Source organism: Bubalus kerabau, chromosome 10, assembly GCF_029407905.1.
Source record: "Bubalus kerabau isolate K-KA32 ecotype Philippines breed swamp buffalo chromosome 10, PCC_UOA_SB_1v2, whole genome shotgun sequence".
Taxonomy (NCBI): Eukaryota; Metazoa; Chordata; class Mammalia; order Artiodactyla; family Bovidae; genus Bubalus; species Bubalus kerabau.
Genome location: NC_073633.1, coordinates 63,501,212 through 63,527,800, shown reverse-complemented (window position 1 = coordinate 63,527,800; position 26,589 = coordinate 63,501,212). Strand labels below are relative to the sequence as shown.

Here is a 26,589-nt window from a genome sequence, read left to right as displayed (position 1 = left end):
AAGCCTGGTGTGCTGCAGTTCATGGGGTCGCAAAGAGTTGGACATGACTTAGTGACTGAACAACAACAACAAAGCATCTTTGCTATATTAAACATTTGCTACCCTTTCTTACAATCTGATAAAATTGCTTTGTTATTTTCAGCTTATGCCTACCACCAGCTTTCTCTGGGGAAGCGACTAGCTTGATCTGTTAGCAGTCCTATTCTTATTTAACAGAAAGCTATAATTTGTGACAAATGTACAACATAAAAAAAGTCAAAGGCATCGGATCTGTTACATAGGACATTTGGAATAAAAAAAATACAGGAAAACATGGGAATGTGATTTAAATTGATGTGGCCACACCTCCCTTTCATTTCACTCCTTCTCTTGCGGATTCGCCATTCTGGTGAGGAGGTTCCCCAGAATCTGTAGTCCACCACTACAGTGTAGTGACAGAAGGTGTAGTCCATCACTACAGTGTAGTGACAGAAGCTGTAGTCCACCACTACAGTGCTGCTAGTGGACACAACACTGGTCTCTCGGTCAGCAGCTACCGGATGCCATTGTTCTAGCTTATAGTTCCAAGAGCCTTTAAGAATTAACTTTATTTTCTGATTCAGCCCTCTTCCTGGGGAAAACATGGCCCTGTTTTGAAATGTACAAATGAAAGACAGCACTGAGAGTGCCTCTTCAGAGAAGGCCAGGACAGAAGGAGAGGAAGGCTTAGTGACCAGCTGGATGGCCTTGAATAACTCATATCACCTCTCTGTGCCTCTTGAAACTCTGACTGAAGAAAATCCTCACCCTGCATCTCACAGCGTTGTTGGAAAAGTCAAATGAGAACATGGATAGGAATGTACTTCCACAAAGGCAAAGTGATGCTACTATTTTCAAACATGGAATTTTCTCTGCAGCATTTTTTTTGGGGGGGGGGGGTCACATGACCACTGCACAGGTCATTGCCAGATTATGATGCTGATTTACATCCATTCACTCTTTGCCTGTTTCAGAGATTATGCCAGCAATGCTGCATCCATCCCTTTGGTTCATTTTCCTTCCACCACATCTGGAAAATGCAAATCCCACCATAATGTGAAATATTGCATTGAAAGTATGCAGCAAGAGTTCAAAAAGGAAAGATGTCACATGTGGTAGAAAATGCTTTTGGAAGGTAACCTTATTATGCCATGTATTTTCATAATTTCAATCTTTGTCCTAGGTCGCACCACCCCCCCGCCCCCACCCCCCGCTTCCATGCTTCACAGACCAGACAGTATTTTCTCTGTCTGTAGCTCCCAAGAACCTGGCATAGAGGACACATCACAGTACATATTCTGGGTGAAGTGAGCCGGCTAAATAGCTGACAACAGCGAACTCGGTGGGCTTTAACATTTATTTATCCCGACCAACGAGGCCAACTATCTTTAGCTTAGCATTATACACAGGGCTTTCAAGATCGGAAGTATGCCCGGGTCTCCCTGTAACTCCTGAGGAACGTTATTGAGTATGTGCTAAGGGCCTGACCACAGGGCTTTCACATACGCACCTAAAATGCATTTGGTCCTCACAACTTACCTTCAAGCTTTAAGTCTATACTTTACACATGAGGATGCTGAGGCTCTCAGTGAAGCCACCGCGTGTGCGTGGGCTGGCGAACATCCTCACCCACAAACTTTAGATCAGCCTCGCCACACCCCATCTCCCTACGCCCAGGCATGTGCCCCAACCACTACTCCCCACGCTCCGCCTGAGGCCGGCGTAAAGCCAGTAAAACCCAGGACAGGCCTCATCTGTGTCTAAGCCGGTGTTCTCACGGCTTCGAAGTAACGGTGCTCACTCACCCAGCTGCTCCTCACGAGCTTGGAGAGCCTTTGCCACCCAACCTATCCGTAACCCCGGGCTTCTCAAGAGAGCCCGTTACAGCCTGGTCCCAAGGCTGAGGTCCTGTTCGCCCGCACAGCGCTTACAGGGTCGGGACTCAGATTCCGGGCGAGAACACCTGCAGCAGAGGGTGGGGAAGCCCGGGGTGACAGCCAGGGACAGGGGGTCCAGCCTCCGCGCGGCCGCCTCTCGCCGCTCCGAACTACGCTTCCCAGCCTGCTCCGAGGCAGCCGCGCGCCCCGGCGCCGCGCCCGGCCGGGAGCCGCCTGTTGATCGCCGCGCTCTCCCGGGCCACGGCGCCGCCCTGCTCGCCGGCCCCGCTACTTCGGGGTAGACGGACTGACTGCCCGCACCGCCCGCTCCGGGATGGGCGCACGCACGGGTGAGCGCGCCGGGGGTGGGTGGGGGCCCCCCCGGGAGAGGTGCCGTCTGCAGCCCCCAGGCCAGCAGCGCGGGGCGGCCGCACCCTCCCTGCCCGCGGGAGGATGCTCTGCGGGGTTGGCGCTCAGCCGGGAGGGCGCGCGGAGCCGGCACCTCTTCTGGCCTCCTCGGCTCGGCCCGCGGCGCGGAGGAAAGCGCGGTGGAGGGCTGCGCGGGAGGGAGGCGCCCAGCGGGTGTGGGTCCCACGCGCTGCACTGCGGCTCCGCAGTCTCTGCATCCCCCGGCCGCCGCAGGGAGGGCGCGGTCTCTGTCCTCCCTGAGCTGCGGGGCCGGGTGTTTCCACGCTGGGCTTTGTTCCCCACTTCTCTCCTGTGAACGTTTGACAAGCTCCTGGAGCCTAATGCCTGTCACTGCAGCGTTAGATCGGGCGGCGGGGAAGGGTGGACTCCGGCTGGAACTGTCACCCGCAGGGTGTTTCAGCCTCCGAGAAAGCAGCGTTCTGAGAGCGGCCTGATGCAGGTCGTGAGACTCTTTTTTTTTTTTTTTCTGGTTTAAGTAATGTTAGCATGTGCTCCCTTGAGTCTTCCTAAATTTTCCTGGTTGACCTGCAGGAGTGAAAATTGGTTTTTAATAATAACAATGACAATAATGGCTCCTAATGGGAATTTTTGAAGTATTCAAAGATGGGAAGGTGATGCAGGCAAAATGCGAATTAGCAACGAAGGCTGTGAATGCTATGGGCTTCCTCTTGCCTATTAAACATCGGGATCACCAGGTCCTTGGGAAGGGAATGAAAAGAAGGTCGGAGCAGGTATCATAAAAACCCATTTCCCTAGCTCTGCCATTAAGGAGCTGGGCAAGTCTCTTCACCTCTGTTAACCTCTTTCTCCACGTAAAACCGGGTATTCCGCCTAAATGATTTCTAAACCTCTGTTCTTCCAAGGGTCTCCTATCAAGAAACTAAGGAGAGGAGGGTGCGTCTGTTCAACACCATTATAGAAAGCCTGACACTGACAGAAGAGGAGGTTTTACCTAGTGAGGAAAAAAGATTTTTCAGGGTTTAGGCAACTTGATTTTTTTCAAAAATAGAACTGGTTTTCTCTACTCTCTGCAGCCTAATCCAATAAATATGCATTACAACTGTTTTAATTTTTGTGAATTACTATAAATATGTAGACAACAACATGCTGTGGATTTTCTGTGTTTGTTTTTAATTGGCTGAAGGTGAACTGATGAGAGGTAAAGGGAGATGTAAATGGCTCCCCAGGGCTAGGCAGGAGCCCCCAGAGGTGGTGAGCAAGGAGAAGGGGAGGAACCGCAGAGAAAGTAACCAGAGAGTTCAGACACTGAGGATAGAGAGGATGGGTACTGATGGGTCATTGTTTGAATAATAAATACACAATAGAAGAAATGAGAGAATCAGAAAACCAGTGCTCTGCAACTCTAATGTAACTGATTCAGGCAAGGATTCATCCACAGATGACAAAACCTTTGAGCCAGAGGTTGTTAGGGAAGAGGATTTTGACATTATATCAAAGTATCTTGCCACATAGTACCTAGGGAAAATGTGTCCTTACAATAGAGAGATGAGAAAGTCATCACCTCAGCTGAATGATCAAGCATACCAACACATACCATGAGTCTCCGGTTGGGTTATGCAATGAGGTGGTCATAACTTCACCTGTGTAATGTTCCTGCCAAAAAGATGGTGGGTCCAGGGTATTGTAGATTAAAATATTCAACTGACTTAACAATAAATTGGGATGTATGAACTTTGGATCCTAAATCAGAAGAAGAGAAAAAAGCTATGATTGATTAGTTGGAGACAATTGGAGAGATTTGACTATGGACTACATATTAGATAAATATCATGGGATTACTTTTCACTTCCTTAGGTGCAGCGATGGTACGGTGGTCATGTCGGACACTGTCATTTTCTTTTGAGATGTAGGCATTAGAGGCAAAACGGCATGACATCTGCAACTTTCAGCTGGTTCAGGGTAGGGGGAGTAAAGGGTTGGGGAGGAAGCTGGAGAATGTAGCAAAATGCTGACAGTGAATCAAAGAGAATGGTATATGGGTGTTCTGTTCTTTTACCTTTTCTGTAGATTTGAACTTTTTAAATTAAAAATTGGGGTGATCGATCAAATAGATAAGCAAACAAAGGGAAAGGATTGCGGGGGACAGTGTGGACGCCTGCAGTGAACCTACAGGGAGCTCAGTGAGTCTGTGTCACACTGCGCTCACTCAAGACTTCAGTCCTGTTGGAGGAGTGAGCGGGGTCAGGGGAAGTTCTCTTTCTTGCTTTGTCTTAACTACTATCAATCATTTATTCTTAAGACACCCCATCCCCTACTTCCAACCTCAAATTCTGAAATTCCCATACCTTAGAATTTCTAGCCCTCCCCACAAACCATCCTGAAAGCGCTGTCCCTTTTCTCTCTGAGTTCAAGAACTGTGCCTCTATAGCAGGAAGTTCTAGGTGCTGGTTCTTTTTATTTTGAATTAGGGAACATTGGAGGAAAAACAGACCCAGCTTTCTGACAGAAGTTCAAGGATTTCCTCTTGTTCGCTTTATTTGTGAATCACATACAACCAAATGTTTCCTTATAGACTATAAGTGGATCAAAGGAGCTCATAGAAGGCAAGTGCAGAAGAGATTTCCTATTACCAGACTAAGAAAACAGATTAAGATTATATTTTAAGAAACCAATTCTTAAGATATAACACTTTAATTTTATACTGAATCTTTTGCTCAAGGATATTTTCCTACACACAGACACACTCATATGCTTTTATGTTTTGCCCCCCTGGTTTGGCACCAAGGCTAGCCCATCTCTTTCCTGTGTATCATCTGTATTCCTGGGTTTCCCTGGTGATATCTGAATAGAGAGGGAATGAGAAGGTCAGCCCTAGGACTGTGGGTAATAGGAGCTCATGACACAAGGCACAAGACCAGCTGCAGCAAGCCAGGATATGAGGAGTAAGGAGGAAATCTGAGGTTTCAGTCCAGTGAAAGAACCAGGAGGCCTCTTGTCAGAGCAGAGGGAGGGGTCTGGAGTCTAGGGAGCTGGGATGCTGTTCAGCCAATATATGCAGGGTCAGCCACCCCTCTTGTTTATAGCCGACATCCATTCTGATGGCCAATGCCCATTTCACACCAGTTATTAAATATGTTGCATATCATCTTGATAGGCAGTCATGAGTCAAAGGGCACATAGCACCTGTAACCCTTAACAAAGCTTTGCTCAAAATCAAACTGGCAGACAGATGCCAGAGAGGGAGAGAAGATAGTTGAGTCCAAGATTCATAAGCAGACAGAAGCCAGCTTTTGTCAACAAACAGTAGGGAACCCTTGGTGCCAGTCAGGAGGTGAGAAGCCCATAACTTCCCAAAGCCAAGATGAGGGGACATAGCTAGAACCAATAGACAGCTGGAGACCCAGACACCCAAGTGGAAGGCAAGGAGGTACACGGAAGTCCATAAACAGGAACTCCTTAGAAAGCAGAGAATAGAGCCAGACAAAGGATAGGGCAGTGACAGGGAGTAGGACCTGCCAGGAGAATTAGAAACCAGGTGGCGGTCTGAGCAGACAGTGAGATTTTCCATGTTAGAGCCCTTCTGCCCCTGCCAGGAAGCTTCTTGGCAACTTCCTGCCCAGGTGGAAACCTATCTCATACTTTGGCCAGCCTCCCCATGGCAGCTCACTACACCTGGCAGCGCTGACCCAGGGTTCCTATAGGGTGCTGCCTCTCCACGTTCAACAGATCCTGACAAGGATAATGGAGGGAACAAATAGCCCACGTAGAAGGCTGCACCCAAGGACAAAAGAGAAATGGCTTTGACTGAGGGCTCGCATGTGTTAGCAGCTGTTCCTGGTACATACATCACCACATTAAACATCACCTCCACCCTCTGAGATAAGTACTGCTCTGCCTGTTTCACCGAGGATGAGACAGAGGCTCGGAGAGGCTGTCACTCGCACATGGATTGTAACCATCAGATCCAGGGCTAGTTGACTCCAAGGCCTATGCTTTTTGTCTTCTGTTCTCTTCTGAACCTGGAGGGAGTGGTTACTGGTGGGCACACTGTTTTAAAAGGAGACTGTTTTGAGCAGGTTAAGCTATGGCCACGTTTGTGTTGTGAGATCTTTTCATTCTGGTAAGATCTATTCCTCATTCTCTATTCAGCTTGCCCCTTCCAATTGCTTTCTCATATTTTTTGCCTGAAATTCCTCCTTATCACACCCCATTCTCTGTCCTGCATCTCCTGCACAGATTTTTGAGGATATGGCAGGAGCCACTTGGTTACTTAAAAAAAAAAAACAGACTCGAAAGAGCCATCTTGAAATAGCTAGATTCCAAAACATAGGCTATGTGTTTTGTACACATCTTTGTATTTGCCTGCAGCTAGAAACAAATTAAATATGTAGGATTACTTCCTGTTTTGATACCTAGTGGGGAGCTACTTTATAACACAGGCAGCTCAGCTCCTTGCTCTGTGGTGACCTAGGGGGGTAGGATTGGGGGGGTGAAGAAGGGGATATATGTATACATGTAGCTGATTCATTTTGTTGTTCAACAGAAATGGACACAAATTGTAAAGCAATTATACTCCAATTTAAAAATTCCTGATTTGTTTTGTTGGAGGATATATTGCTAAGCTGATTTTTTTTCTAATTTATTAGTTTTAGAAAATGTAGATTTGGCTGTCTTGTGTAAACTGGTTCACTCATTGTTTAAAGATTATTATAAAATATTGAAGATACATAATAAAGAATAATAACTTCTCACATACTGACCTCCCCTCTTGGGATGAAATCATCATCAGTGAGGTGGAAGGTCAGGTCGTCCTTTCCCCATCAGATCCCCCGCCCCTCCTTCTGAGATGTCTGTCCTTTCCATGTGTTGTCCTTTGTAGCTTTCCCAGATACATATGTACTCCTAAGCAATTCATGGCAGTTTTACCCATTTAAAAAACTTTTCACTAGGTTTTACAAGTGTTTTTTGTTACTCTTCTGTAAAAATGGGTCTTTGGTTTGGAGCAGGCTTATTAAATAGGGCTGAATTTGGGTTTGATTCCAAGTCTGTGTGGAGGTGAGGCCAAAGTTTGGGCACTTTGTGTTGTACCTGGTTTTCCTCTTTCATGCCAGTTTGAAATACATATACAAGTAAGGTAGTGGGAGAAGAAGTAAAGAAAGCCACACTCCTTGCTCTCCTTTTCAGGGTTCATGTCTCTCATAGGGAGAGTTATTGAAGGGCCCAAGTCGTCCTTCTTCAGCTCCAGTCCTTGCTCCTGTTTTCGTTTTCTAACCTTCTTGGTATGCATGTGCACCTGGACTCCTGAAAGCGCTGCTTGGCACTTGCTTCGCTCCAGTGTGCCCATTAGTCTCTTGCTGCATGTTGAGAGCTCGCCATGGGACAAGCAATCTGCCAGAGGTGAGACTGCAGTGATGTTGGAAGCTATCCACTGCAGCATCACTAATAGGAGGAGAGGGCAAGTGTGAACACTCGGGGCCCTGAGTAGGGGCTAAAGCAGGCCATCCTTGAGCCAGAAATCTGTGATTTGACTTTAAAAGCTGTGTGAATAATATGTCCACATACATCTATATTTGTTATTAAAAATAAAACCAGCTTTCCCCCAAATCTTCAAAGTTGTGCTTCAGGAGGGTGCATTATTTTTATTTTTCTCCTGTGGCTTTCATACCCTACTGAGGCACTAGTGCAACATATGCAGTTTGTTTTAACAGGGACTGTTACATAGTATTAACATGTTATTGTAACTACCTAATTAATGTCTCTCCTACTGCCAAACTGTAAGCTCAGCTCTGGTCCAGTATGAGGTATCATCTGTTTTGCTCACTACTCTTGTCCCAGCAGTGAAAAAAGGTGGGCTGTCAGTAGATATTTGTTGAATGAATCTACAAGAGGCCTAGGAATAGAAGAATCATGACATCATCCCTGTCCTCTAGGGTTTGGCAGTGTAGTTGAATTTAGGGAACAGAGCAACTGTTCTGTGCTTAAGTGGCCTCAGAAAGTTCCATGACAGAAAGTGGAGGCTGTGGATATGGTGGGATGAGTTTTGAACCAACAGGTCACTTCACCTTTCTGAGCTCATTTCCTTCATTTGATATTTGTTGGATGCCTATCCTGGGTCAAGACCTGTGCTGGGAGCCAGGACCATAACAGTGACTAAAACAGATACGGTCCCCACCCTCACAGAGCTTAGCAAAAAAGAGATAAAACAAGCAGTTGTAATAAAGTCAAGAAGAGCTCTGAACAAGGGGTGTGGCTTGGGGTGGGGAATGACTCAGACCTGCCTGGGTTACAAACAAGGCAACTTCGAGGAATTGAAACTTACATTCATATTTATTTTTTAATTGGAGTATAATTGCTTTACAGTGTCATGTTAGTTTCTGCTGTACAACAATGAGAATCAGCTATATGTATACGTGTATCCCTCGCCTCCCTGATGAGCCTCCCTCCCACTCGCCCCCTCATCCCACCCCTCTAGGTTATTACAGAGCACCAAACTGAGTGAAGCTTACATTGAGACTGGAAGATGAGCTGAGCTGGCTAGCAGTCAGCCAGAGGAAGAAGGGGTAAGAGTGCTCTGAGCAGAGGAAACAACATAAGGCGTGATCCAGGAGTTGGAAGCAGTCCAGGAGGCTGGAGCCAGGGGAAGCTGGGGGTGCAGTGCAGGATGAGGCTGATGAAGATGACAGAGGTCAGACTGTGGGTCTGAACCTTATCCTGAAGGCAAAGGGAAGCCACAGGAAGATTTTAAGTAACTAGGGCAGAATTGTTTAAAAAGATCACTTTGGCCATTTGTATGAAGAATTGATCAAAATGGACTGAGACTGGATGTGGAAGTGCAGATGAGTGAAGCAGATGGATCCTCAACATGTTTAGGTTTAAGGACTGGATTGATGAATGAGGAGGAGACAAGGAAGAGGAGATGTCAAGGATGGTCCCCTGCTTCCTTGGCCAAATTTCTGAAATTGGAAATTCCAGAGGAGGAAAAGCTATTTGGCAGGAAAGATGATGCAAGTACTTCTACCATTTGAGATGCCTGATTCAGTGAAGTGGAGATGTTGGTTCAGCAGCAGGAATACATGGATCTAGTCCTCAAGGAACAAAGTCTTAATCAAAGATTTGAGGGTCCTCAGGATGTGGATTATAATGAGAATTTTGGAGGGGACGAGTTTCTCCCAGGGGGAATGTGCAGTGTAAGAAAAGAAATGGTAAGACGGGATCTTGTAACATGGCAGTAGTTAAGGCAGAGGAAGAATTGCCAAAGGAGATCAAGAAGAAGTGGTCAGAGAAGTAGGAGAAAAACCATCTATGTTGCTGGACTGGATGACCTTTCAGGCCTCACTCAGCCCTGACATTCTGTGGTCCGCAGAGCTGGGACCTGAGCCAGGTCTCCAAAGCAGAGCTCATGGATTGGCCGTGAGAGCAGAGAACAGCATTCCAAGTGACATTACAGTATCAGCCAAGGTCCCAACAAGAAACAGAGGACACACTCAACTGAGTAATTTGAGGGAATTTAAATAAGGATCCTATTTACAGAGTTGTAGGGAGGGTGTAAGGAGTCTAACAAGGCGGAAATCTGGCACCAGCCACACAGGGACCCTTCATCACCCCCAGGCCTCAAGTCAGCAAGACGGGGGCGGAGGGGGGGGAGCCCTACAGGGAAGGCTTGCTAGTGGGCCGTGTTGCCCTCTGCACCAGCCTCCCTCCAGTTTCCTGCTGGTGCCTCCTGTTGGCCAAACAAGTCAGAGAGCAAGGAAGCCTGATGATGCTGTGTAAATACATCACCTTCCTGGGGCACAGAGCAGTGCCGGGAGTGAATGGAGAGGGAAGGGGCAAACGAGTGTCCAGAAAAATTATCTGGGAAAATGGAAGTCCATGAATAAGGGAGTATATTAGTTTCTGATTGCTGCTGTCACAAATGCAGGCGCCTAAAACAGCACAAATTTATTATGGCATTGCTTAGGAGGTGGGAAGTCCAAAGCAGATTTCACTGGGTTAAGATCAGCCTGTCAGCAAGGCTGCATTTCTTTCTGAAGGCTCTGGGGAGAATTCATTCCCAGACCTTTTCCAGCTTCTAGAGGCCGCACACATTTCTTGGCTCTTGGCCCCTTCCTGTATCTTCAAAGCCAGCAATTGCATCACTCTGTCCCTCTGCTTCTGTCATCACATCTCATTCTCTGACTCTTCTACCTTCCTGTCCCATATTTTAAGAGCCTTTGTGATTACAGTGGGCCCACCCAGATAATCCAGGATAGTCTCCCTAGTTTACGATCCTTGATTTAATCACACCCAGTCCTTTTTGCCATGTAAAGTAACATCCCAGATTCTGGGGATTAGCATGTGGGCATCTTTAGGGCACCATTATTCTGCCTACCACAGAGAGTGAATAAACCATTTTGGCTGGGTTGGAGGGCTCCCTCAGGAAAGTTATGAAGACAGAAAATGCAAAGTGCAGATCAAAGCCAAATAGTGGGAGCTTGGGATGCTAGGTTGTGTAAATTTCATTCTGTAGACAAAAGGGAGCCATTGTGAGTCCTTAATCAGGGAAGTGGCTTGTTTGCAGTGTGAAGAAAGATGATCTAACTATAGTACTCTGATGGCTTAGAGGGAAGAATAGAATCCTTTAAAAATGCAATGAGGGTACTCCAAGTCCAAAGGAACAAAGATCTAAAACAAGACTGACAGAAAAGGATGATGTGAAAAGTATCATGCAGGAAGAATCCAGTGGAAGTGGTAACCAGTGAGACAAGGGTGGAAAGGGAGGAAATTCAGCTGATCAGAATTTTGGAAGTGAGTGGTAGATTCAGCTTCCCAAGTGGCTCAGTGGTAAAGAATCTGCCTGCCAGTGCAGGAGATGCGGTTTCAATCCCTGGGTAGGGAAGATCCCCTAAAGGAGGAAATGGCAACCCACTCCAGTATTCTTGCCTGGAGAATCCCATTGACAGAGGAACCTGGCAGACTGTAGGGTCACAAAGTCTCTAGGGTCACAAAGAGTCCGACACGACTGAACAACTAAGCACGCACACGAACACTTACTCATGATTGGTAAATTAATGGTATGATCAAGAAAACCAGAACTAGTCTGTTTCAGGGGAAGATAAGAAGTTGGGGTATACTTGTAGAATTCTGGACCAGAACTACAAATAGAATCTTATCTAAGATACCTGAGTCATAAAATATACCAATATTTTACATAGCACTGTGAAGAAAAATTCTGCCAATTACTGTCTTTAATTTTTTTCATCATTTGTCTGCATCACACAGCATGTGGGATCTTTTTCCCTCCACCCCACCCCCCCATCAGGGATCAAACCTGCACGCCCTGCATTGGAAACATGAAGTCTTAACCACTGGACTGCTAGGGAAGTGCCTGTGCTACCAATTAAAATGTGACCCTTCTTGGGAATTCCCTGGTGGTCCAGTGGTTAGGACTTGATTCTTTAACTGTCGGGGCCTGGGTTCAGTCCCTGGCCAGGGAACTAAGATCCTGAAAGGCACACAGCATTACCAAAAAGAAAGTGACCCTTCTTAAAAATGTATTTTTTACTTTATTGAAGAGCTGTTTTAGATTTACACATAGTTTTTTGAATTGACATTCAACAAATTGCACATATTTGAACAAAAGTTTGATGAGTTTTGACAAATGCATACACCTGTGAAGCCGTTATGAGAAACCCACCAAATTTCCTCTTGCCCCTTCCTACTCCTCTTCCCCTCCTTACCTCTCTTCCATCCCTAAGCAACTACTGATATGCTTGCTGTCATATAGATCAGTTTACATTTTCTAGAATTTTAGACAAATGGAACCATGCCACATACATTCTTTTTGGTGTGGCTTCTTTCATTCAGTATAATTGTTTTGAGATTTATCCGTGTTGTTGTGTGTATCAATAGTTCATTACTTTTTATTTCTGAGTAGATTCTGTTGACTTAAAAAATATCCACAATCTAAAAGTTGAGAGTTATGTTATATTCAGCGGGAATTTTTAGGATGTCAAGCCTGGGAGACAGCCTCTCAAGTAATCCTGAGAGACCGCTTTGAAGAGGCAAATGGGGGTGACAGATTATATAGAAGTTTTGCAACAAAGGACAAGTAATCTGAACATCAAAAGATTATTGTTAATTAAAGGGAAACCGGATATCTCAAATTAAGGAACTTAGCGATTTTCTATGTAGGGAAGATGCAGGAGTCTGGGCTCACTGAAATCATTCCTTTGATATATACCTCACCTCTCTGGGGCCAGTATCCTGTGTTTTCACATCCTGACTTTCCTCAAGGCTTACTGTAGAGCATGACTGTGGTCTGATGGCTGCTAGACGGCAGGTATTCTTTCCTTCCTGACTTCCTTCAGGGCTCAGCATTGATAGTGGTTGCAATCACTGATGACTGTGAGAGCCTTTGTTTACTGATATGGCAGGAAATATTCTACTTCTCAATTCCATTAGGTGGATTACCACAATTTGTTGATCTACTCACCTACTAATGATCATTCAGGTTGTTTACGGTTTTGGCTATTACAAATAAAGTGTCTACGAATACGCATAGTTTAAAAAAAAATCATGTATCACCTCTGTGCATACATAAAAAGGGAAAATGGAAATGAATTGGTTAATAGTCCTAAAGCTTCTTCATGTTCAGATTCCAACTTTCTGAATCACTGGTCTTTTCCACACAGTATCTCCTTCATGCCATGAAGAGTGGTAATTTTTAAAATTTTAAATAAATGGTAAATTATTTAAATTAAATTTTAAAAACCTGTAAAAAATCTAAAAGCCTTTGATGTTGGCTCTTAAACCTTATGATAAGTTTTAAAAGAGTGTTTCACTCTTTTAAAAAGTCCCTGGGACATTTTGCAAATCCCTGACACCCCTTTTGCTAGTTTCGAAGCTGTTGCTTTTCATATTTATGTATATATAGGCATGGCAGATGTGACTTCTTGACCATTGCTAGGTCACGAGTAATTGTAGGACCATCAGTTGTGGGACAGTCCTCAATTTCCAAGTGTTAAAGTGAGAAACCGTGTGTCTTAGAATCTATTCCATAGGGTAGTTCAACCATTTCATTTGATAGCTAAGAGCGTGGCAGGCTGAGATTCTTGTCCAGACTCACATAATAAATTAGTGGTAGTTGGGACCAGAAAACAGTGTATACAGTCCAGTTGGTTTCTCTGACTTTAGTAGGATAGAGTTTTTCTGGTTTGTTTTGGTTTTGTTTTTTTTACTGGAATATTGAAGTTTAAAAGAAGGGAGGCTGATGTTTAAAAGAAGTTTAAAAGAAGAGAGGCTGATGGAAGGGAAAGAGAGTTACATTGGATATGGAAAAGACACCAAAACAGAAGTTTAAAAGAAGGGAGGCAGATGGAAGGGAAAGAGAGTTACGTTGGATATGGAAAAGACACCAAAATAGAAAACCAGAAACTGGTACATGGTAAACAGTAGAAATAAGGAGAGAGGAACAATATTCCAATAGCTCTTAAGTGGCCCACCCACATCCAATCTCTTTCTATAACAACCTGGTTTTCATTCTTACCATTTGAATTACCTTATTGAAAACAAGTCTTCTCAGACCAACTCTTCTACTTGAAAAATGTGTAGTGACTCCCCGTCTGGAACAGAATAAAGCCCAGATTTTGGCAAGATGTATCGGAAGGCCCTTCACAGGCATCCCCACCTCCTCTTTTCTTGTTTCCTCTCCCCTCTGCTCCTCCCCTCTAGCCACACCAGCCACTCACCAAGCATCATGTACTTTCTTTTTTGTCTTTGTTGTTTTTGTTTTTTTGGCCACACCTTGCAATATGGGATCTTTGTTTCCCAACCAGCTATCGAACCAGAGTCCCTGGCAGTCGAAGTGCAAGGTCTTAAGCACTGAACCACCAGGAAAGTCCCTCCTTATCCTGTACCTTTGTTTATGCTGTTGCCTTTCCCTGCATACACCATCCACCTTATGACCTTTTCCTTCAAGACTCGAACACAACTTTTTTCACAGTTTCCACTCAACTCCCCCACCCCATCCTACTGTGTTCATGACTTCTGTTATAACACTTGTCAGCTGAAAAAAAAATGCACAGCCTCAAAGCTGAGAATTGTGTTTTATTCAGTGGACTTTCTGAGGACTCAAACCTGGTCAGAAGTCTCTCAGATAACTCTGAGAGGTATGCTGCTGCTGCTACTGCTGCTAAGTCACTTCAGTTGTGTCTGATTCTGTGCGACCCCATAGATGGCAGCCCACCAGGCTCCCCCGTCCCTGGGATTCTCCAGGCAAGAACACTGGAGTGGGTTGCCATTTCCTTCTCCAATGCATGAAAGTGAAAAGTGAAAGTGAAGTCGCTCAGTCGTGTCCAACCCTTAGCAACCCCATGGACTGCAGCCTACCAGGCTCCTCCGCCCATGGGAGTTTCCAGGCAAGAATACTGGAGTGGGGTGCCATTGCCTTCTCCAGGGTATGCTAGGAACCCATAGGGACCCATATATATAGGGTTTTTTGCTACAAAAACCAAGGAATCAGACCATCAAAAGATTACTATTAATTAATGAAAACCAAACATCTCAAGTTAATGAATTTAGCACTTTTTTATGTGTGGGGAGCTGTGAAAGACTGGGCTCACTGAAATCATTCCTTTGATATGTACCTTATCTAGGGCCAGTATTCTGTTCTTTCCTATCCTGAGTCCCCTCAGGGTGCACCGTTGGGCTGGCTACAGTGGCTGTAACATGCTTTGCAGCCTATATATCAAAGGTTATATATCTCTTGAAAAATGTATAGTAACTCCCCATCTGGAACAGAATAAAGCCCTGGTTCTTTGGCAAGATGTATAAGGAAGACATCCTATACATATGTACATATATATGTATACACACACACACACACACATACGTATATATCACTGAGCTGTGATCCCCTTGGGGAAGGGGTCATATCTTATTTATCTGTGTATTCCTGTTTTTTAGAACAATGCCTGGCAAACAGTAGGTTTACGCAAGTATTTATTGCCTTGAAATATCTGCTTGATATTAATACTGCCAAAAGAGAAACACAGTCAGTTAAGCACATTGCTATTTCCTGAATGCAGTATTATCTTTCTAGAGGAGATTGGTAAAGTCCCTCTGCCAGAAAGAAGGGATTGGAGAAAATTTTCATTTTGAATGGAAGTTTAGGAGGGAGGTAGTATAAAAAGAGAAAGTTGAAAAAAGAATAGTCTAGGGGTACAAAGAATTACAGCTTCCCAGGTGGCACCAGGTGGCAAAGAACTTGCTTGCCAATGCAGGAGATATAAGAGATGTGGGTTCATTCCCTGGGTTGAGAAGATCCCCTGGAGGAGGACATGGCAACACACTCCAGTATTCTTCCCTGGAGAATCCCATGGACAGAGGAGCCTGGTGGGCTACGGTCCAGGGGATCGCAAAGAATCGAACATGACTGGAGTGACTTAGCATGCACAAAGAATTGGGGAGAATGGCTTTAGAAACAAAAAGAAAATGAGACTAGAAAGAGAATGGGAGGTGGAGAAAGAAGAAAAGAAGGGAGAAGAGTGGAGAGAGTAGCCAGAATTTTAGACTCTGTCTTAGTGTACTTGCAGGGGAGTTTCTTGACAAAGCTTTCTCACACGGATGGTTCAAACTCTCTTTCCTGAATGAGCCCCATTTTGTATTCTTCACATCACTCTCCCTCTGAAAAGACCCAAGTCTGCTCCTTACAACGCCTTACAATTAGTGCATTGTTTTTCATTGTTGTTCTCTGTGGAAAGCTGAAGGAGGCAGAGTAATCTGGTGGGAAGGCATTTACTCCACAGGAACTCCGCAGGCCTGGCACATCCCAGCTCTGAGACCTCAAGCAAGGCGCTCAGTTGCTTGCGTAAACCATGCAAGTCTGATTGGGGTTTGAACCTGCAATCTTTTAACTGAGAGCACACACCTGGTCTCAGGACTTAATGAAGCTTGGGTTCTTGATGTCTCATTACAGAATGAATTCAGTAAGAGACAAAGTTATAGGTTGCTGCTGCTGTTGCTGCTAAATTGCTCAGTCGTGTCCGACTCTTAGCGACCCCATGGACTGCAGCCTACCAGGCTCCTCTGTCCATGGGATTTTCCAGGCAGGAGTACTGGAGTGGGGTGCCATTGCCTTCTCCAAAGTTATAGGTATGAAGTATATTTATTTAGAAACACACTTCGCAGAGTGTGGGCCATCCCTGAGGCTAGAGCAGCACCAGGGTATGGGGTTGTCAGTTTTTATAGCAATAGGTAATTTCATAGGCTAATGAGGGGGAGGGGGCAAGTGGGCCTTAGGAAGCATCTTTATGAACAAAGCCAGTGGAGGTGATGGAATTCCAGTTGAGCTATTTCAAATCCTCAAAGATGATGCTGTGCAAGTGCTGCACTCAATATGCCAGCAAATTTGGAAAACTCAGCAGTGGCCACAGGACTGGAAAAGGTCAGTTTTCATTCCAGTCCCAAAGAAAGGCAATGCCAAAGAATCCTCAAACTACCGCACAACTGCACTCATCTCACATGCTAGCAAAGTGATGCTCAAAATTTTTCAAGCCAGGCTTCAACTGTGAAATTTCATGAACTGTGAAATTCCAGATGTTCAGGCTAGATTTCAAAAAGGCAGAGGAGCCAGAGATCAAATTGCCAACATCCACTAGATCATCAAAAAGCAAGGGAGTTCCAGAAAAACATCTACTTCTGCTAAATTGACTACACCAAAGCCTTTGACTGTGTGGATCACAACAAACTGTGGAAAATTCTTAAAGAGATGGGAATACCAAACCACCTGACCTGCCTCCTGAGAAATCTGTATGCAGGTAAAGAAGCAACAGTTAGAACTGGACATGGAACAACAGATTGGTTTCAAATAGGAAAAGGCGTATATCAAGGCTGTACATTGTCACCCTGCTTATTTAACTTATATGCAGAATACATCATGAGAAACGCTGGACTGGAAGAAACACAAGCTGGAATCAAGATTGCCAGGAGAAATATCAATAACCTCAGATATGCAGATGATACCACCCTTATGGCAGAAAGCAAAGAGGAACTAAAGAGCCTCTTGATGAAAGTGAAAGAGGAGAGTGAAAAAATTGGCTTAAAACTCAACATTCAGAAAATGAAGACCATGGCATCTGGTCCCATTACTTCATGGCAAATAGATGGGTAAGCAATGGAAACTGTTACAGACTTTATTTATTTGGGCTCCAAAATCACTGCAGATGGTGACTACAGCCATGAAATTAGAAGACGCTCCTTGGAAGAAAAGTTATGACCAACCTAGAGAGCATATTCAAAAGCAGAGATATTACTTTGCCAACAAAGGTCCATCTAGTCAAAGCTATGGTTTTTCCCTTAGTCATGAATGGATGTGAGAGTTGGACTATAAAGAAAGCTGAGCGCTGAAGAATTGATGCCTTTGAACTGTGGTGCTGGAGAAGACTCTTCAGAGCCCCTTGGACTGCAAGGAGATCCAACCAGTTCATCCTAAAGGAGATCAGTCCTGAATATTCATTGGAAGGACTGATGTTGAAGCTGAAACTCCAATCCTTTGGCCTCCTGATGCAAAGAGCTGACTCATTTGAAAAAGACCCTGACACTGGGAAAGATTGAAGGCGGAAGGAGAAGAGGATGACAGAGGATGAGATGGTTGGATGGCATCACTGACTCAAGGACATGAGCTTGATCAAACTCCGGGACATTGTGAAGAACAGAGAAGCCTGGCATGCTGCAGTCCATGGGATCACAAAGAGTCAGACACGACTGAGCGACTGAACTTAAGCTGAAACTGAATAAGGGAGAGGAGTATTCCAGCTGTTTGGGGAAAAGGGTGGAGATTTCCAGGAAATGGGCCACTGCCCACTTTTTGGCCTTTGCTGGTTGACCTCAGAACTGTCCTGGCTCCTGTGGGTGTGTCATTTAGATGCTAATGTGTTACAGTGAGCATATAATAAGGCTCAATGTTTACTGGAAGTCACATCTTCTGCCACCTTGGACCTTGTTGGTTCTAACCAATTTTTGTCATGTCCTATGGCTATGTCATTCTTTTAAAAGTTGTGCCCTGCCCCCTTGCCTCATGTTTCACTTGGCCTCAGAATATTAATCTGTAAAATGTGATATCTATACCTCTCCAGGCTTCCTTTCCACGTCATTGTAAACATCTAAATAAGGGAGATAATATGCATGAAAATAGTTTGTAAGCAGACAGGCTGCGATGAAGATAATACTACTTATTTTGTTGACTATTTCGTCCAGTGGAAAGACTCCATGGGCAGATAGCATAGCTCTGTCTCCTGCTAATAAGTCCTATTTATCAAAAGGAGGTAACAGTCTTTCTTTCTTCTTATTAGTATTCTGAAGTCTTAGGAAGCTGGCACAGTTCAATGTCCGTGGCCCATGAGAAAGGCATATAAGAAACCATGGCACTCCCTTTTCAAAAAGAGCTGGAGAAATACAAGAACATTGATGAAGATGAGCTTCTTGGCAAACTCTCAGAAGAGGAACTGAAACAGTTGGAAAATGTTCTTGATGACCTAGATCCTGAGGTTAGTGACCTGGAACTGAAGCAGGTGGTTAGTGATAAGGTGGGATGAATGATATAGCATGTCCTTAAACAATAGTATAGGAATCCCTGAGCTCCAAATGCAGATTCTGTGTTCTTCCGTAATTGGTTCTGAATCACTTACTTTTTTTATAAACCATGGAGAACCTCAGTAGCCACATATTTGATATGGCAATTACATTTCTCAAAAACCAGTTTAATGTAAATACCAGAAAATATTTTCCATTGACTCCAAGAAGGACTAGACTGACTTATGGAAAAAGAAAAGAGGAAAGAAACATGACCAAGTTTCTTCTGAGTCATGTATTCTGCTGGGCCCAGATGTCCTTGACTTAAATTATATTATTCCCATTTCATAAATAAGGGGAAAGACCAGGAAAAGTAATTTACATAGATCCCATACTGGTAACCTGGTAAATGTCAGAGATGGTATTTAAACCAAATCTGTAGCCCCCAAAGCAGATATTTTTAATATCTCATTTCTTTAATATATATAAACAAGTTAAAATCTTGGTGATCTCACAATAATGGGTATATTAGAATAACTGTAACTGTAATATCAAATAAATTTAAATGGAGCATCTCATGTTTTTATGAGCTCTTACAAAGGTAAATAGCTTGTTATAATGTTTGTTTATCAAGCACTTTCTTCAGCCCTGCTAGTATTATCTCAAACTTAGAGGCAGGGACATCTAAAATAGTGATTTTACTATAAATAAAAACATCCATTAAAATATTTGTATGATATTCTATAATGCCAGATAATTTGGATATTGTTTTTACTTAAAAAAAATACAAGTATCTTTTTTTGCTTTTTAAACTTAAAAGAAATACCTCTACGTTTAATCAAGCAGATATCAATAGCTATCATAATGTTCACTTACCAGCTTGGATGTTTCCCAGGAGAGATTAGAAATGAGTGTGGGGACTTCCCTGGTGGTCTAGTGGTTGAGAATCCACCTTCCAATGCAAGAATTCCATCCCTGGATGGGAAACTTAAGATCCCACATGACTCAGAAGAACTAAGCCCGAGTGCCACACCTAGAGAAGCCCACAAGGCAATGAAGACCCAACACAGCCAAAAAAAGCTTTTTAAAATTAAAAAAAAAAAAAGAGAGAGAGGGTGGCCATATTGGCTCTTCCATATGCATGCCTGGGAGCACAGCTGGACAGACCTAAGTGGGATCTGCAAGGAAAGAGGCTGTGAAGGGTGGCTGGCCTTTTGCCACCATGCATGCAGCTGCAGCAGTCTGAGGCTGTTTCAGCCACCTGAGTTCTGCCTGAGCTCTTTGGGAACACCTGTCGTCAACACAGAATGTTAGAGTGAATAGGGCCTCAAAGATATGCCAGAGCTCCAACCCTCATCTCTGCGAGGTGTGCTCTGCCCAAGTTCCCCCTACACAGCAGAGGTCAGGGAGGGAAAACATATCAGACACCCCCTTTCCTGCTCATTCCTCTGTCTCATCAGAGTGCACTGCTGCCAGCTGGATTTCGACAGAAAGACCAGACACAGAAAGCAGCCACGGGCCCGTTTGACCGCGAGCACCTCCTTATGTACCTGGAGAAGGAGGCTTTGGAGCAGAAAGACAGAGAAGACTTTGTGCCCTTCACTGGAGAAAAGAAAGGTGAGGACCACAGGTGGAGTCTGACAACATAAGTACCCCAATGTGTTGTTGTGGAGGGTCAGGTGAGGGAACTGGCCTGACAGTGGCAACTAAGCCTGAACTGGATTCAGTAGGATTAAAAAGCATCGTGGCTGGTGGACATATGTGTGTGTACACATGTCCAGACCCACAGACCGTACACCACCAAGGGTGAGCCCTCCATGTCTCTACAAATGACCCAATTGTGTTCCTTTTTATGGCTGAGTAATATTCCATTGTATATAGTCCACATCTTCTTTATCTATTCATCTGTTGATGGATATTTAGGTGGAGTGAAGTAAGTCAGAAAGAGAAAAACAAGTATCATATATTAATACATATATAGAAAACAGGGACAAATGAACCTATGTGCAGGGCAGGAATAGAGACGGACATAGAGAATAGACATGTGGGCATGGCCCAGGAGGGAGGTGGGATGAATTGGAATATTGGGATTGACATATGTGCACTGCCACGTGTAAAGAGATAGCCAGTGGGAACGTGCTGCATAGTACAGGGAGCTTAGCTCGCCGCTCTGTGGTGACTTAGATGGGTAGGATGAGGGACAGGTTGGAGGAAGGGCAAAGAGGAAGGAGATACATATATGTATACATATAGCTAATTCACTTTGTTGTACAATGTTATAAAGCCACTATACCCCAATTTTTTAAAAAAAAGAGTGAACACTAATATAAACTGTGGATTTTGGGTGACAGTGATGCCAGTGTAGGTTCAGCCGTTGTAACAAGTACACACCGTGCTGTGGGCTGTCATTAGAGGGGAGGTTGTGAGTTAGAGGCAGGGCAGACTTGGGAACTGTCTGTACTTTCCAAGGCCAATCTAAAGCTGCTCCAAAAAATAAAGCCTATTAATTAAAAAAAAAAAAAAGAACCATGGCAGAAGACGTAGGCTACAAATAGAGAACAGACTAGTCGTTACCAGAAGGGAAAGAAAGGAAGGGAAGGATGAGATGAGGTACGGGATTAAGAAACACAAACTACTATGTATAAAGTAAGTAAGTAACAAGGATGTATTGTATAGCACAGGGAAATATAAACATTCTTTTGTGATAATTTTAAATATAATTTATAAAATATTGAATCACTCTGTTGTATACCTAAAACTGATATAATATTGTAAATTGATTATACTTCAATAAAATTTTAAAAAATACAGACTAATGTGCAGAGAAATTAACGATCTGAACAGCAAGAACAACAAAAGAAGCTGCCAGTTCAAAAGAGAGAATATTGTCATTAGAAAAGTGTGAATCTGGCTTCTGAAACCCACACAGGTAACCATAATTTATAAAAAAAAAAAAAAAAAAAAACTGCTTAGCCACAAAAAGTAATAATCTGCTTGAGTAAGGGGGCAGAAAAAGGAACCCATAGGCTAATTAACTGAATGTGCTGTGCTGTGCTAAATTGCTTCAGTCGTGTCCAACTCTTTGCAACCCTATAGACAGTAGCCCACTAGGCTCCTCTGTCCATAGAATTCACCAGGCAAGGATACCAGAGTGCGTTGCCATGCCCTCCTCCAGGGGATCTTCCCCACCCAGGGATCGAACCCGCATCTCTTAAGTCTCCTGCATTGGCAGGTGGGTTCTCTACCACTAGCACCACCTGAGAAGCCCAAAATAAACTGAATACTTAGAGTGTAATGGTATTCAAATTCGTTTCATTAAAAAAAAAAAAAATGTAAGCCCTAAAGAAGCAGCTTCAGAAGTGTAAAGCAGCACCAAGCACTGGCGTGTTCCTCCTGACCAGGGCCTGTCCCAGTTGCAGGTGTCTGCCCGGGTCTGCCTCTGTTTGTTAGATGCTTCCACTAGAGGCCAGTGCACTTAATCATCTGTTCCTCTAGCACCTACCAGCCACCTCCTGGCCTCAGAGCCCTGCTGGGACCACAGGGCAGACCCTGCCCTGCCCTCAGGGAGCATGTCGTCTAGTGAGAAACATTCTGATAGACCTGGAGGGGCCTGAGGAGTAAGAGGATGTTCCTTCAGCAAGGAGTGAGCTCTGAACTAAGACAGGAAAATCCTCCTCCCTAGCTCCCCACCCTGAGCTCCCCTTTGGAGGAAAAGTGGCTACCAATCCCCTATCCAGGTTCCTCAGCTGTTACAGTGACTTGGTCCCCAAAATACAACTGGAATCACTGATAACCTCGTGGCATCCATTGTCTTTTTAAAACACAGATCCGATCATGTCATTCCCTGCTTACTGTCTCAAACCATTGCCACGGTGCTCAGAGTCATGGAGAGCTCACCTGGCCCACCTCTCTGACTGCATCTCCCCTCCCCTCACTAAGCTCAGCCCCACTGTCCTCACTCCATTCCCCAAACCTGCCAAGTTCTTTTCCCACCCCAAGGTCTTCTTCTCTCTCACCTGCCTCCCCGTTTTTTTACCTGCTGAGAGTCCCAGCTTAAATGTCAGGGCCTCCAGCTTTCCCTGACCTCTCTGTCTAAAACACACTCCTTCTATCATGACATCCTTCTGTTGCTCCCATAGCACTGTGACAGCATTCATCCTTTTGTTTACTTCCAGTTTTGTGTGTGTGTCACCTGAATCTGAGATCCACAGTGGGACTGTGTCTCTCTTGCATCCTGGCACAGAAACTGGCATGGGGCAGGCACTGGACAACATGGATTGGAATGAATGCCATCTCTGAGCTTCTGTGCTGGGGCCACGGAAGCAGGAGTCCCAGCTCCTTGGCTGCTGCCTTCCCTATGCAGCATCATGGCAGCTCTGAACCATGTGCATCCAATGCCCCGTGAACCACTGATGGTGTCATTTTATTAAGAAAGTAAGGTTGGGCAGTGACAAATTGGGCAAATAACCAAGGTTTGCAGTAGAAACATGGAGCTGTTTCTATGGCAGCGTGGTTATTGTTAGACTAATGGTGAAGGAAAAAATAAATTGTAATGTCAACTCTTCAATAAAAGGCCAATTAACTTGCAGTATTAGGGTAGTGAGAGAATAACAAGAGGAAAGCTGTCATCTTCTGTTCTCGGAGCAGAGGTCTGGGAAGCAGCTATGGTGAATTAACTCCTGATCCAGATTAATCTGCAGATGGTTCTTAGGGGGTTAGGCATCCAGGAGCAGTCAGAGTAATAAATAGGGGTCCAGACGGGGTGGACAGCTGCTCAGGGGAGCTTAGGAGAAGCCACATGATTGGGTTAAAGGAGCAGAGAACGAGTTTTCCAGAAAGAGTGGAAGGATCAGAGTGAGGTGTGTACAGGGCCCCAGGAAGACCACCAGTGACCCAGGAGCATGTCTAACCAGGATTCCTTAATTTCTGAGATGATGCCAATGTCACTAACCCACTAATCCTGGTTAGACCTGCATTGGTTTAATGCTTCAGCTCTTAATGACCAGAGCTGTACATTCTCTGGTTAGTTCACTTCCCCTAGAACAAGGCACCAGCACACAATGTTTTTGTTTTTCTTCTGATTTAAAGGGAGAGTCTTTATCCCCAAAGAAAAGCCCATAGAAACTCATAAAGAAGAAAAGGTGACCCTGGACCCAGAACTGGAAGAAGCTTTGGCCAGCGCCTCCGACACTGAACTCTATGACCTTGCAGGTTAGTCCTCAGTTCTGGGAAGCTTTTCTGTCTAGCTCTATGACCTCCAGACATGCCCTGACCCCCTGGAAGCAGCCTCCGAGCCCCTGTGTAACTGTTGATTGTTACTATGGTATCAAGTTGACTTCAGCCATTAGGCAGCTGAGAGGCTGGATGCAGGTCACCTAAGCTCTCTGAGCAAATATTTCACTGTATCTCAGCTATAAAATGTAAAATCATATTTCAGTTGAAAAGTACCCACAGTAACGCCTATCCTACAAAATCCAAGAGTTACGGTGAGAAGTCAAAGAGAAGAAATATGAAGGAGTGTTGAGAATTTAAACAATAAAATAACAGCCCTTATGCCTTCAAAAGAGCTTCACATTTGGCATTTTATAATCACAAAATTTCCATTTCCATCACAAAATTTCTTGTTCTTTCCCACAGTCACTGTTTTTGAATCCCACTTAGTTATATTAACCTAACCATAGAGCAGAACCCATTTTACTGTTATATTTCCCCAATAAAGTTACATCCATATTCAGCCCAGTCTGCTCATTTTTTCTAGTTTTCTTAACAATAGCAACAGTATAATAATAATTATTATTATATGTGAACTGTGAATTGGTTATACATACAGATAGAAAAAACCCAGGGAAGGGATAGTTAGGGAATTGGGGATCAAATGTACACATTGCTGTATTTAAAATGGATAATCAACAAGGACCTACTGTATAGCACAGGGTGTTATGTGGCAGTCTGAATGGGAGAGGAGTGTGGGGGGGAATGGATACATGTGTATGTGTGGCTGAGTCACTCTGCTGTGCACCTGAAACTGTCACAACATAGTTACTTGGCTAAGCTGCCGCCGCGCCGCTGCTGCTGCTCAGTCGCTTCAGTCGTGTCCGACTCTGTGCGACCCCATAGACGGCAGCCCACCAGGCTCCCCTGTCCCTGGGATTCTCCAGGCAAGAACACTGGAGTGGGTTGCCATTTCCTTCTCCAATGCATGAAAGTGAAAAGTGAAAGTGAACTCGCTCAGTTGTGTCTGACTCTTCGAGACCCCATGGACTGCAGCCTACCAGGCTCCTCTGTCCATGGGATTTTCCAGGCAAGAGTACTGGAGTGGGGTGCCATTGCCTTCTCTGGTTAATAGGCTATACTCCAATATAAAGTAAAAAGTTGTTTTGTTTTTTTTTTTAAAGAAAAAACCCAAATAGTACAAAATAATATGTAATGAATTATATAAGCTTCCTCCCGTTTCTTGTATTTCCTTTGAAAAAGATTCCATGCATGTACCCGCGTATTTGTGTGCTAATTGGATGGAAATTTGCATTATTAGGGTCATTGGGTCCCCACAGGATAGAGGTGCTTTGAAAAACAGTCCACAGCTTTGGCAAGAATTTTCACATCGTTATTCCATTGGAAGACATGAGTAATAATAATCTCCTTCCTCCCAGGAGAACCAACTCTGCCTTATTCTAAAATTAAAACTTGACAAGGGGAGTGAAATAATCATAAATTGCGTAGTGAATATGGGGCCAAAGCAAGATATGCTTGTTGGATGGTCTCAGTGTCCTGTGTTTATTCTCCCTAGACAAGGCCAAAAACACAGTGACAAATTCTTATTTATTTAACAAGAATTTGTAAAGCACTTAGAACAGTGCGTAACACATAGGAAGTCATTTAACCCTTGTAATAGGTAAAGTGTAATGATTATCCGTTTTACAGATGGGGAAACTGAGGCTCAGCGGTGTTTAATGACTTCTCAAGCCATACAGACAGTACGTAACAGAGTCAGGATTTAAACTCAGGCTGACTGCTCCTGACTGCTCCTCTAAACCCCTACACTCGCTGGCTCTGAACATTTACCCTTTGTTGGCTATATGGGCAGTCCTTCTAGAGTATAGTATACAGCGGATGAGGAGCTCAGAGGTGGGCCCCTGCCACCATTGGCAGATTATTCTGGGATCCTTCCCCAGTAGGCCTCCTGGAATTTCTCACCTGGAGTTCATTAAGGAAGGGAAAGCTGGGTGGGCAGTGGCAGTTAGTGCCTGCTCCGTGTTCAGTTATGGCCGGTGCTGTCTCCTGCATACTGTACTGCCCCCTGGTGCTCGTTCTTTGTAGTACAGGAGACTCAAAATCTCTTCCTACTTACCGGACCTTTTATTGCTGACATCTCTTATTTCCCACCCAGGGATGCTCTAGAAGAGAAAAGAACCACTCTTTTCGGTACTGAGAGATGAAAGCAAAGGGGAGGCTTACACTGAAAGAGGACCATGATCTTTCAGCCCTTTGTCTCCAGAAAAACTACATACTATAGTCTATATAATTTTAGAGCTTAAAATATCATTAGACTCAGCCCCACGTTTAAATTTTACAGATGAGAAAACATAGGGATGAATCTACTTAACTAGGAGATCTAAGCAGATTTTCATTTGCTGATTTCATTTTCACTAGCCCGTTGTCCCTCAGATCCTACACGACTCCACATATATAGATGTAGAAAGACGTGAAGAATGCTAGTGATCTTAGGAGGAGGGATTAAAAAAAAAGCTTATTTAAT

General features: G+C 44.3%; 1 protein-coding gene across 1 annotated transcript in view; it reads left to right on the top strand.

Annotated features, from left to right (window-relative positions):
* Positions 1–2,086: 2,086 nt before the first annotated feature.
* TMOD2 (tropomodulin 2) overlaps positions 2,087–26,589 on the top strand; it is a 56,259-nt gene continuing 31,756 nt past the window's right edge. Inside the window, exons 1-4 of the mRNA XM_055537968.1 lie at positions 2,087–2,245; positions 18,614–18,808; positions 20,294–20,450; positions 23,922–24,044. Of these exons, the coding sequence (XP_055393943.1) occupies positions 18,683–18,808; positions 20,294–20,450; positions 23,922–24,044 (406 nt within the window). The 5' untranslated portion in view covers positions 2,087–2,245; positions 18,614–18,682. The remainder of the gene's footprint in view (positions 2,246–18,613; positions 18,809–20,293; positions 20,451–23,921; positions 24,045–26,589) is intronic.